Source organism: Penaeus japonicus, unplaced genomic scaffold (genome assembly GCF_977035675.1).
Source record: "Penaeus japonicus unplaced genomic scaffold, GWHDUDI00000001_assembly GWHDUDI00000014, whole genome shotgun sequence".
In the NCBI taxonomy this organism is placed as follows: Eukaryota; Metazoa; Arthropoda; class Malacostraca; order Decapoda; family Penaeidae; genus Penaeus; species Penaeus japonicus.
Window position 1 is genome coordinate 13994888 of NW_028234416.1, and position 12500 is coordinate 14007387.

At 43.8% G+C, this 12500-nt stretch overlaps 1 protein-coding gene across 2 annotated transcripts in view; it reads left to right on the forward strand.

Annotated features, from left to right (window-relative positions):
• Nucleotides 1-12500, forward strand: part of LOC122254729 (uncharacterized) — a 172745-nt gene that overhangs the window by 118310 nt on the left and 41935 nt on the right. For both annotated transcript variants that reach the window (XM_086543965.1, XM_086543966.1), the window contains exon 3: nucleotides 1-124. This exon is cut by the window's left edge and continues 52 nt beyond it. In XM_086543965.1, the coding sequence (XP_086400091.1) occupies nucleotides 1-124 (124 nt within the window). The remainder of the gene's footprint in view (nucleotides 125-12500) is intronic.

Genomic DNA, 12500 nt, shown 5'->3' on the forward strand with positions numbered 1-12500 from the left:
CAGCTGCCAGATGGTTCGCTCTTCTTCTACCGGGTGCGTGGTCGGGACGCCGGCACCTATTACTGCGCGGCGCACAATTCCTTAGGCACCGCCACCTCCAGGAGGGTCGCCGTCCAGATGGCTTGTGAGTTCAGTTTTTCTCTCGACGGATCAAGCACAGACAAGTGTTTGCAACCCTACCTGACGGACATACGCACACACGGATGTCTATTCACATACATGCATGCATACACGAATACATTCAACAACGCATACGCGGATGTCTCCTCACATACATGCATTCACGAATACATGCAACAGCGCAACACGTACACAAGACACAACACACGCCCACACAGCAATGGTAAAAATCTTAATCACGGACGAGAATGCATACACGCGATTGCAAAGTGTCCTTATAAGCTTTCGCTCACCCAAAGAAAATAAACCGCGCGAACAATCAGTGCAAGAAAGCGCAAGACCACAATAAAAACCCACACCCGAGCAACCCCCACACATGTGTGACCGCCTTACCCAACCCAGGATAAATAAACAAGTGAACGGCGGAATGCGTGCGTCATCCCCGGACAACGCAACCAACCACGTGGCGCGCAGTCGTGGGGAGTCGTGACCCCTGTATGTAGAGGGCAGGGGGGGGGGGAGAAATAATTAGTCAACATGTCTGGTCGTTCAGCCTCAAGAACTTGACGTGGGCTCGTGATAAGGGCCGTTGAAAAAAGGGGCAGGCCGACCCGCCCTCTTGCGCCCGCAGAGAGAAACACAAGACAGGCATGGCGTAGGGGGGAACCTGCCACGCTTTTGATGTCAAGGCGCTCATTTAACACGCGGGAAGTTTGTTATTGTGAGCTGAGGATGCTGAGGTTTAGGATTAAGGGGGACATTTGAGGAGGCGGGGAAGGATGGGGCGAGAGTGATGACGTTGATGACAGCAATGGATACAGTAACAATGAGGATGGTGATAGTGGGGATGCTTCTGGTAACAATTTTAGTCCTGAGGGTGATGTTAGAATAATTTGTTGCCGAGGGGAAATAACTCAACGATAATGATAACAATAATTCCTAAAATAATACTGATGATAGTAACACAGATAATAATGAGTGAAAAAGACACACAAGAGATAAAAAAAAGGATGACAGCCAATACCATACACGATTAATGGAAGCACAACAACTTCCGAAACAAAACAAAAAACATAAACCTCAAACACAGATCTCAAATGAACGAGGTTTCGAGAACTCCGCTTTCTCCATCGCTTTCAACCTCAAAATCTGTCTAACTCTCATCTCAGACTTCCCAAAAAATAGCGAAAGAAAAGAATGAAAGGGAGTAAGCTATGAAAAAAGAGGCATCTGTGAACTAAATTTCCTCAGTGGCAAGGATATGACTCGTATTTAGATCGTGAAATTATGTAGAGCTGTGAAATGAATACCCCGCTTGTTCTATTTTCCATTGGTATATGATATACAAGCGCGCATATTTTTTCTCATAAATGAAGATAATACTCAGTTTGTACGATCAATAAAAAGTGTTGAATGAATGTCAGCTGGGGCAGTTCAGTGACCGCGGGGCATGTGGCGGGACATGCCGTACATAGTCACGGGAATGAGATTTTTGTTGAAAAAAGAGGAAGAATAAAAAAAAAAAAATAATAATAATAATAAAAAATAAAAGAGTGAAACTGAACAACGTTTACTTTGCGACATCCCTCTCCACCTCAGTCCTGATTTTGCAAGAAGCGTACCCAGTGCATGATCGTTGCGACGTCGTCTGTCATGCAAACGTAATCGGCACACGCCAGGGGGGCCGTACATAAATGCGCGTGCGGGAATCTGTCGCTCCTTTGGACTGACGCTTGGAGAGGCGCCGCCGTAATACACGTCATGTGAAGAATGCCGAGTACATTATTCTCCTCGTAATGGTCTCTTATATAAAAAATATATGATTTATGGCACTAATAAACACGATAATTAGGACCTGCTTTCCATGTGAGAGACGCCACACGGTGAAAAATGTCACATGATTTGTCGGTTGTCGGAATTATATTACTTTGACGGGCACGAATTCAGAACCAGATTTGTGTCAGCTTGCAGATGTCCCATAATGCAACACACACACGCACTCACAAACACAGACACACGCACTCACACTTACAGGCATGCGCGCACGCACCCACCTTCCACACACACATAAGAGGTAGAGGAAATTGAAGAGGACGAGGGGAAGAGAAGAAGTGGGAGAGGAAGAAGAAGAGGGAGAGGAAGGACGAGGCCGTAGGAAAGAGGAAGCGAGAAAGAGGAAATGAGGAGAGGGAAAAAGAGAGAAAAAGAGGGCGAGAGAGAGAAAGGACACAAGGAAGAGGAATAGTCAGAACGAGGAAGAGTGGGGGCAAGGGAAAGGGAGAGTGGGAGCGAGCGAGACGGATAGTGGCGGCGAGGGAGAAGGAGAGTGGGAGCAAGGGAGAGGGAGAGGGAGAATGGGGGCGAGGGAAAAGGAAGAGACAGGGAGAAGGAGAGTAGAGGGCGAGGGAAAGGGAGAGGGAGAGTGGGGGCGAGGGAGAAGGAGAGTAGGAGCGAGGGAGAGGGAGAGAGAGTGGGGGCAAGGGAAAGGGAGAGTGGGAGCGAGGGAGAGGGATAGTGGGGGCGAGGGAGAAGGAGAGTGGGAGCAAGGGAGAGGGAGAGGGAGAGTGGGGGCGAGGGAAAAGGAAGAGACAGGGAGAAGGAGAGTAGAGGGCGAGGGAAAGGGAGAGAGAGAGTGGGAGCGATGGAGAGGGAAACAGAGAGTGGGGGCAAGGGATTGGAAAGGGAGGAGAATAGATAAGACAAGGCAGAGAGTCAAGGAGACAGAATCCGGCAGGGAGAGACCAAGGAAGAGCGACCCCCGACTGACGTAGACGACCCTCCGCAGACATCTGGCCGGGTGATGAACGCGCCAGAAGCCACAGTGAACAAATTACGGAGATAAAAACTATCCGTCTTTTTATCACCAGGCAACCCTCCCCTCCTCCCCTCCTCCCCCTCTCTTCGACAGTTGCAATCCCATGTATACGAAAACATAGGAAAGGAAAAATGTGCATGAATTATTTATGTTGCAAAGGAGAAACATGCATGTATTATATATGTTGCTGTCATTATGATTAATTATTACTTTGATGTTGAAGATCATTAAAAAAAGCTAGTTTTGAGATTATTATCTTGGAATTGACATATCATTCATGTTGATCTTATGATTAGCATTCCTTTGATATTTCTTATTGTCATTTTTTTTTAAGATTCCTAAATTTATATAAAAAAAGGTAGGTCCAAAAAGATATTTTTGGATTTGTCGGGGAATGGGGTGTGTGTGTGGGGGGGGGGGAGGAGGCAGCGTTTCAAAGACGTTTGATGTGATGAACTCCGCCCATTTCCCTTTCCTCCCCTTTATTGTTCGTCGGAGTTTTTATTCCATGCATTCAGCAACTCCTCGCGTATTGTATTTGTTTCTTTCCCGCTTTTCCAATTCGGTTCCCTTTTCCAATGCGCCCTTTTCGGAGCTGCCCTTTTATTATCATCCTTTTCATCCTCTCCCTCTTTCATTCGCTTTCCCCTCATTCCCCTTTTGTCATGCAGTGCTCCATTCCTCAAGGTTCTGGTATTTCCTCCTTGCTATCGCTCGCTCGGAGGAGAGAGAAAGATCTGGACGTTGAGATCTCTCTCTCTCTCTCTCTGCCCTTGCCTCTGTCTGTCTTTGCCTTACTCTGTCTTTCTCCCACTCTCTTTCTTTCAGCCATTGTCTCACTCTGTTTGATTGTCTATGACTCGCTCTCTGGCTCTCTGTATCTCACTTTCTGTCTTTTTGCGTGCCTGTGACTCGCTCTCTGTCTTTCTGTCTGTCTGTGTCTCACTCTGTCTGTGTCTCACTTTGTGTCTGTTTGTGTCTCACTCTGTTTTTCTCTCTGTCTCCGTCCCTTATTCTTTATTCCCTGTCTTTGTCTCTCCTTGGTCAGGTGATGTTTCGAAACACTCTAGAGAAACATACAATTCGCAGATGGAGTTCCTTTGAAGGTGCGTAATCACATTCTGGGAATTTAGGAATAAGAATCTTATCTTCTCACTTGCTCTCTATCTCTATCTTTCTCTCTGGCCTCATTTCTATATTTATCCGTCTCTCTCATACCCCTTTCCCCATTTCTTTACCTCTTACAGTTACACATTCGTTTGGTATTCTCTCTCTCTCTCTCTCTCTCTCTCTCTCTCTCTCTCTCTCTCTCTCTCTCTCTCTCTCTCTCTCTCTCTCTCTCTCTCTCTCTCTCTCTCTCTCTCTCTCTCGCACTCTCTCGTGATGAGGATAATGTTTGCGAAAAATGAGTGATTCCAAATAAAGACACGAGCTGTGATGCGGATTCAAACTCATTTAATATTCGCAGAGTCTTGGTTCACGTGATAAAAAGTCTGAGCAATTTTGTGCTTATTGTAATTTGCGCTCCATTTAATCTGCATGACATTCATAAAGAAATATTAATCCATTTGCATGTGTGATACTTGTGTGTTTGGTTGAGTGAGAGAAAATTAATGCTTTTTGTTTTGATATGCGTGCTTAATCTACAAACAGTTGATTAATTCTGCAATTGCAGGGAAATAGCTCACACATGTATTATAAAGAAGATAGATTATGACGATACATTATCTTTATTCCAAGACAAATACTAATTAAAAGATAAGAACCAGACATTCTCCATCTTTTCTCAAAAGTCAACAAGCCATCTATGGATTCTAATTTCCAGTGGCACAAAAGTCGTATACACAACTTCCACACACAAAAAAGGGGAGAAACGCATCCTATATCGCTGGTAGAAACCTTGCTTCTGAATCGCGTAGACAAATTACAACCCACAAAAGAATAGATACAAAATCAACACGACTTTTAAAAAATACAAAACGGTATGAGTAAAAAAACACACACACAAAAAAAACTCACCCTCTCTCAGTGAAACCCATACACCCTCCATGGCTTGTCTGTTGAGGTATTATTCTGTCGTTTGCAGACTTGATAGCCGAGGATAAGGCTTCGCTCGGGTCTGTTTACATTCGAGTGCGCGCTTTTCACGACGTGGGGGTTGCATCTTTTGTAAGTCTCCGCGGACTGGTAGGGATCGAAATTACCTCCTTTAAACTCGCAGTTTGTGGGGGCGTGGGCAAGGTAGGACGTTGGACGAATGGAATCCTGGAAGAGTTTCCTTCTTTTTTTCCCCTCTTCTCTATCGCTTGATCGCATTCCTGAAGATGCTGGAATGTTTGTTTTGCGGCTATATGGATACTGTAAAGAAATGCTTTTTATCGTAACATTATGTATACGTAATCCTTAATTGGAGTAAACTATTCAGTGCCATTATATAGAAGTGTAATTCAAGATTAATGCATTTATTGTTCGGACACCCATTTAATGTCGGGGGAGCGAACGTTTCCTCAAATGTCGCTTGATGTTTCTCCGTTCGCTCTGCATTCACTCCTCCCGCGCATAGAATGCTTGCAATATGCAGTATGGCAAGGGGAAGAATGGAATGCAAATAGAGCGCTTAGTCCTTTAAACGACTATGTGTCCGGTGGCCCTGGAAGTTCTGGCAGTGCATATTACAAATTGAAAGTGTTATGGGATAGGCGTGATCATTATGGACAAACTGCCGTACCTCACGTTGCTGATCTTGCGCCCTAAAATAGCACAGAAGTAAACATCTCACGTCCTTGAAAAAAACATAAATGTATATTCTTTTATTTAAAAGATCAAAATGTATTTATATTGAAAACACACACACACACACACACACACACACACACACACACACACACACACACACACACACACACACACACACACACACACACACACACACACACACACACACACACACACGCACACACATACACGAGACACTGCTTTCCTGTCTTAATCTTAATGCTGTGTCAAGGCATGTAACGCAGTGTAATATTCCTCAACTCGAGTGTCCTGTCCAGATTAATGAAATTTCAGATTTATTTATACATCCCAAAGTCGCTTAGTGGCTCTACTCCAAGTCAAGATGCTGTGAGCTGTAATACATATCAAATTCCCCGACTAAACAGCGCGACCGTTTCAGGCTTTCTAACCCCGCTGCAGGGACGTCACAGTCAGCCCGTTTTAACCTCGGCTTGATTCAGTAACATTCGGCACGGATTCTGTCTGTTCTGTGCCGTGCGTGGCCTGTGTGTCATTTCGTATTAGTGGGGAGAACAGTTACCTTCACACAGTCTGGTGTCGGGTTGTGAGAGAGAGGCGATTTTTAGGAGCAAATGACAGCTACATCTGTGTCCTTCGTTCGGCAGCGATCCATTACTGAGCGATTATCTGCGATTTAAGCGTCGATCGCCTGCGGAGAGCGTGATGGAGTGGCCCGGCGCTCCCACTCACGTGCGGAGACTCCGTGTCATCTGTCGTGTAAAAACACGTACTTGGCCCCACACGTGCACGCAGAAGAGATACACGCACTCGTTTGTATGGATATGGACAGGAATAAATTACCTAGAACATGAAAGAGCAATCATTCCATTTATTTTGGAGAGCAAAAGAAACACTCCTTAGAACCGACATCCCAATGCAATGACCCGCCGCCTCGTATGTGAACGAAGAATTGTATCTTCCTGTAGCCCGGAGGACCCCTGGGGTGGGTGTCGGTGTTGCCGTCGCGAGGTCACTGTCCCCGAGATATCCGCTGAAGATACTGCCTTGTTGCATTGTTGACCTCGCCAGATAACCCGTATATTGTTTCCTGTGCTTCGGTGGACGGGGACTGTTATGACTTTTACGTGCTCGGGTAAGTTACAATTAGCTACGGATTTGACTTTGATGGCAACATCTAGGGTGCGTGATTCCGATGGCGTTCTTTTAATCTACCAAACTCAAGACTTGTATGAAAAAAGGGGATGTTCCCAGTAGCAAAACTTCGCGGTAAACTTCATCGTTCGGATTTTCTAATTATCCGAAAGAACAAGAAAGCCCTGTTTGACCCCCTCCGTCCCATTCCGAACCTCGCCCTCCGATAACCGGCTTCAACCATAAAGCGAAAAGCTACCGACTTCATAAAAAAAGCGACAGCTAACCTTGCCAGGCCGGAGGAACATGTAAATGGCGAGGGAGAGGCGCACAGGCCGACCGACATTTTCCGCGTCTTCGTCCTCCTCTCTCTCTTTCTTATCTCGCTCCCACCCGCCGTTATCATCGTCCGCTTCGGAGTGGCTACGGCAGAGGGCTGGAGAAACTGTCTACATTCCTCTTTGCTCGGCAAATAGGATGATTAATTAGGCCACCGAGGAAGAAAAGAAGGTAAACCCGATTTTTTTTCCCTCTCGGTGCGCTATGTGTCTAAGTGGGAGTGCGCGAGTCTCTCTCCCTTTCCCTTGTTTAGAGTATTTAACCTGAAATAGCAATTCTGGGGCCACGGCGGACGGACAAAGGGACGAACAAGCGCTGGATAATTTTTCGATGTCGTAAGAATTTGCCTTCGCTTTCTCTCTCTCTCTCTCTCTCTCTCTCTCTCTCTCTCTCTCTCTCTCTCTCTCTCTCTCTCTCTCTCTCTCTCTCCTTCTCTCTCTCTCTCCTTCTCTCTCTCTCTCTCTCTCTCTCTCTCTCTCTCTCTCTCTCTCTCTCTCTCTCTCTCTCTCTCTCTCTCTCTCTCTCTCTCTCTCTCTCTCTCTCTCTCTCTCTCTCTCTCTCTCTCTCTCTCTCTCTCTCTCTCTCTCTCTCTCTCTCTCTTCCTCTCTCTCTCTGCGCTCTGGCGGGCTCTGTTGTTCTGTCGCTTTCATGATTTTATTCCTGGATGTCATAGTCTATGCACAATCAGTGACCTTCGGTTGAAAGAATCTGAATATATATTTTTTTCAAGGATTCCTTTGATTAATGTGTGCCTGCATTTTTTGCCTGATTTATATCCAGTTCTTTCATCTAAAGTTTTGTCATTTATGCGTTTTTTTCTCTCTTTCTCTTTTTCCTAGTCAACTGCTCTTCCCCTTTTCTCAAATATTAATTCGGATTAATGTATTTTCATTATCTGTTTTTATGATTTTATTAATCGAGATTATCTTTGCATTTTATGTCACAATTCCAAGTTACTCTGTTTTTCTCCCTCTTCTTCTGTCTCTCTGTCTTTCCACTTCCCCTCTCCTTTCTCTCTCTCCTACAGGTTTTCTTTTCCTCTCCTTTCTTCACCTCCCCTTTGTCTTCTCTCTCAACCTTTCCCTCTCCTTATCCCTCTCCCTCTCCCTTTCTTCACTTCCCCTTTGTCTTCTCTCTCAACCTTTCCCTCTCCTTATCATAGGGCAAGGTGCAATATGTCCCTCCCCCAACCTCCCATCTCCCACCCATGGGCAGAATGCATACGAAACATTTCCGTTTGCATCTCCTCCCCCTACCTCCACCCCGATACCCACGACCAGCAATCCTTCCCACCCGATACCCTCCTCTCTCTCCCTGCCTGGACCTCCCCACCCGTTATCCTCCCTCCCCCTGCCTACGGTCAGCCAGCCGCCTCGTGCCCTTGCTGACTCGCCGGTCCCCAACTCTGCTGAGCCATCTACGCGCCCCACCATCAACGCTCCCAGCCAGCAGACCCCCGCCCCTACAGGAGACATACCCGCCTCCCCGAAGCATGATTCAACCACGAACTCTCTCTCCGTCAGACCGAAAACAGGTATGCAGAATAAGACCAGGCATGAAGCTTCTACACAGGTATCCCCTAAACGAAGCTCCAAAAAGAAACAAAAGAAGAACAAGCAAGAGCAACTCGATCCCAACCGCCACTGGGAGGAAACAGCTCAGCAGCAGGTGGAAGGAGCTTCCGCCCCCCCTCCTGCCCCCCCGCCTCCAGCAGGGCACTCAGTCATAATCAATAATTATGCTGAGAAAACAAGAGTCAATCACGAAACAACGAAACAAGCACAATCCACCCAAGACGACGATGACGAAGGTTATGTCAAGGTCGTATCAAGGAACAACAAAAGAAAAGCAAGAGAAGAACAAACTCCAAAGCCGCTAAAAGGAGCAGACCGACCTGACACAGTGTACCTCTATATTACCAGCTGTCATCCAGACACAAATGAAGAGGACATTGAAAATCACCTCTGTGAACAATTCGAAAACATAACAAGTGTAAAAGCACACCGCACCAAGATGACCCATGATTACTACACCAGTTTTACAGTGTCAGTAAGAGGAAAGGACATAAACTCAGACGCTTTCCCCGCAAATGTGAAAGTGTTCTTAAATAGAAACAAGTACAAGAACGACCAGAACGTTTGACCAGGCATCGCCGTCAGCAATGCCTGTGACAAGATCGCACGAGGTCATAAAAATAGAACACATTAACGCACAATCTCTCCTCGGGCACTTTGACGAAATTAAAATGCTAATTGAGGAGAGAAACATAGACATTCTGTGCATCAGTGAAACATGGCTCCACCAGGAAATGGTTAGTAATTTCATAACTGTTCCAAATTTCAATATCTATAGATGCGATGCAGGGCGTGGAGGAGGAGTATGTATGTATGTACGGGATAACCTGAAATCAACCATGATATCTCCTACAGCAGTTAATAATACTGCCGTAGAAGATGTCTGGGTTACCGTACAGAGCAACATGCTTCCTTCCATTATTATTGGCGTAGTCTATAGGCATCCTCATGCAACTTTAGAATCTTTTGAATACTTAGAACAAATCTTTAGAGAAATGTCATTGAAAAATAAACCATTCTTTATCTTAGGTGATTTAAATGATGATTTGACTAAATCTAATGCTAAATTAGCTAAGATAATAAAGAAAAATAAACTAGAACAAATTATAGATAAACCTACACGTATTACAGAAAACACCTCATCCTTATTAGATGTAATAATAACTAACAGGTCAGACATTATCCATCATACGGATGTCATCCCGTGTCATATGCTGACCATGAACTTCTCACACTCACATTAAATATAAAGAAACCAAAGCGACCACCGATAACAAAAACATTTCGTGACCTTAAGCATTATAATCTTCAATCATTCATCGAGCTCATCAGATCTAAAGAGACGATGCTCTTAAATATCTTTTCAACAGATGATGTAGACAAACAGGTAACTATCCTTACGGAAGTGATTAAAAGCAGTATTGACGCGTTGGCACCTCTTGTAACGAGAGTCGTCAGACGTCCCCCTGCTCCTTGGATAGATGACGACATCAAGAGGGCTATTAAAGACAGAAATAATGCCCACCATAGTCTCAAAAATAACAGAAATGATGCCGCCCTTAAGGCAGATTATAAAATAAAAAAGAAAAATGTTAAACAGTTAATACAAAGTGCAAAAACAAATTATTTCAGAAACAGATTCATAGAATATAAAAACAATTCGGATAAAACATGGAAAATTATTAAGTCAATCGTACCTAGCAACAAACACCACACTGATAATCGTACAAGTTCTGCACAAAGCACAGAGTATTTTAACGACTTCTTTTCAAAAATAGGTAAACTAACTTATGAACAAACAAATGCGTCTACATTACAGCAAAATATAAATCAAGCTATGCCTACATCTAATATTTTCAGACCAAAACCAATTGATGTGGAGACTACTATCCTAGTAATAAAACACCTTCGCGAAACAAATGCTGTAGGAGCAGACGGTATTGCTTTGCGCTTTATTAAGGATAGTCTACCAGCAACCGCACATTATCTGGCGGTCATAATTAACACTTCCCTGGTCACTGGTGTTTTTCCATCGCTTTGGAAACATGGAATAGTAACACCAATTTTCAAATCAGGAGATATAGACGACGTTAATAATTACCGCCCTATTACAATACTCCCTGTATTATCTAAAGTTTTGGAGAAAATCGTAGCAAATCAACTAACGAATTTCCTGGAGGCCAATAACCTATTATCTAAAACACAACATGGCTTTAGAAATAGGTTATCCACTGAAACAGCGTTATTGCAGATAACTAATAAAATTTATGATAATATAGACAAAAATCAGGTTAATTTACTCACATTATGTGATCTTTCAAAAGCTTTTGACAGTGTAAATCACAAAATTCTTCTTCACAAACTAAGATCCCATAAAATTGATTCTTTCTGGTTTACTAGTTATCTGAATAATAGAACGCAATCTGTAAAAATTAATGAAATCATATCATCGAAACAACCAATATGTTTTGGTGTTCCACAAGGATCCATCTTAGGCCCAATCCTATTTACAGTTTTCATAAATGACTTATCAACCATTGCTCATAACTGCCTGCTAGTGCAGTACGCCGATGATTCACAGTTTCTCCATAGTGACTCAGTAAAAAAATTAAATACATTAATAAGAAATACTCAAAACACTCTTACACAAGCTAAAATATACTTTGAAAGTAATGGTCTTAAATTAAATCCCCATAAAACTCAATGCATATTCATAGGTAGTCGACAGAACATTGCCAAAATCCCCATCGACACAACCATAGAATTTGAAGGCCACCCTATCAAACCAAACATTTCAGTGAAAAATTTGGGAGTACACTTGGACAGATACATGACATTTGAAACACACGTTGATAACATACACAGGAAAGTAATGGGTACATTAATATTTCTAAATCACATAAAAAATCAAATCACTACGGATACTAGAATCATGGTCGTGCAAACACTAGCTCTTAGCATAATAAACTACTGTTCAAATGTATGGGGTTCAACCAACAAAACACAAATTCAAAAAGTACAAAAATTACAAAATTTTGCTGCAAGAGTTGCACTGGGTAATGTCAGTAAATTCGATCATATTACCCCATATATACAAAAATTAAAATGGTTAAAAATTCATCCTAAGTGCATTTATGATACCTGTCTCTTTACCTTCAAATTGATACATGGATTCTATCCACCATGGTTATTCCCCCTGCAAACTGTAGGGAACACAGCTGGCATTCAAACACGCCAGGTAAATTCCCTATATGTAAAAAGATCAAATACAGAAACAGGGGCAAGACAGGTACAAATTCGTGGACCGAAAATGTGGAACTTGTTACCAGATAATATTAAAAACATTAACAACTTTTGTAATTTTAAGACAAAATTGAAAGAACACCTTTTTACTCATCAAGTGTAAATATGTATGTATTCATATAAGAATAACCATTGTAATTTATGGAATAAAATGTTTGAATTTATCCCTCTCCCTCTCCTCCCCCTCCCCCTCCCCCTCCCCCTCCCCCTCCCTTCCCTCTCCCTCTCCCTCTCCCTCTCCCTCTCCCTCTCCCTCTCCCTCTCCCTCTCCCTCTCCCTCTCCCTCTCCCCACCTCTCTCTCTCCCTCCCCCTCCCCCTCGCCCTGTCCTCCCATATAATAGCTAAACACATCCATACATATGAGCCGAGCGTTTAACAATTCCCTCGCCGCCCTCTGGGTGTCACGTACCCTCGACCACCCAGCCCACGCTCTCCTGCTTCTCTTGTCACCCACCGTCTG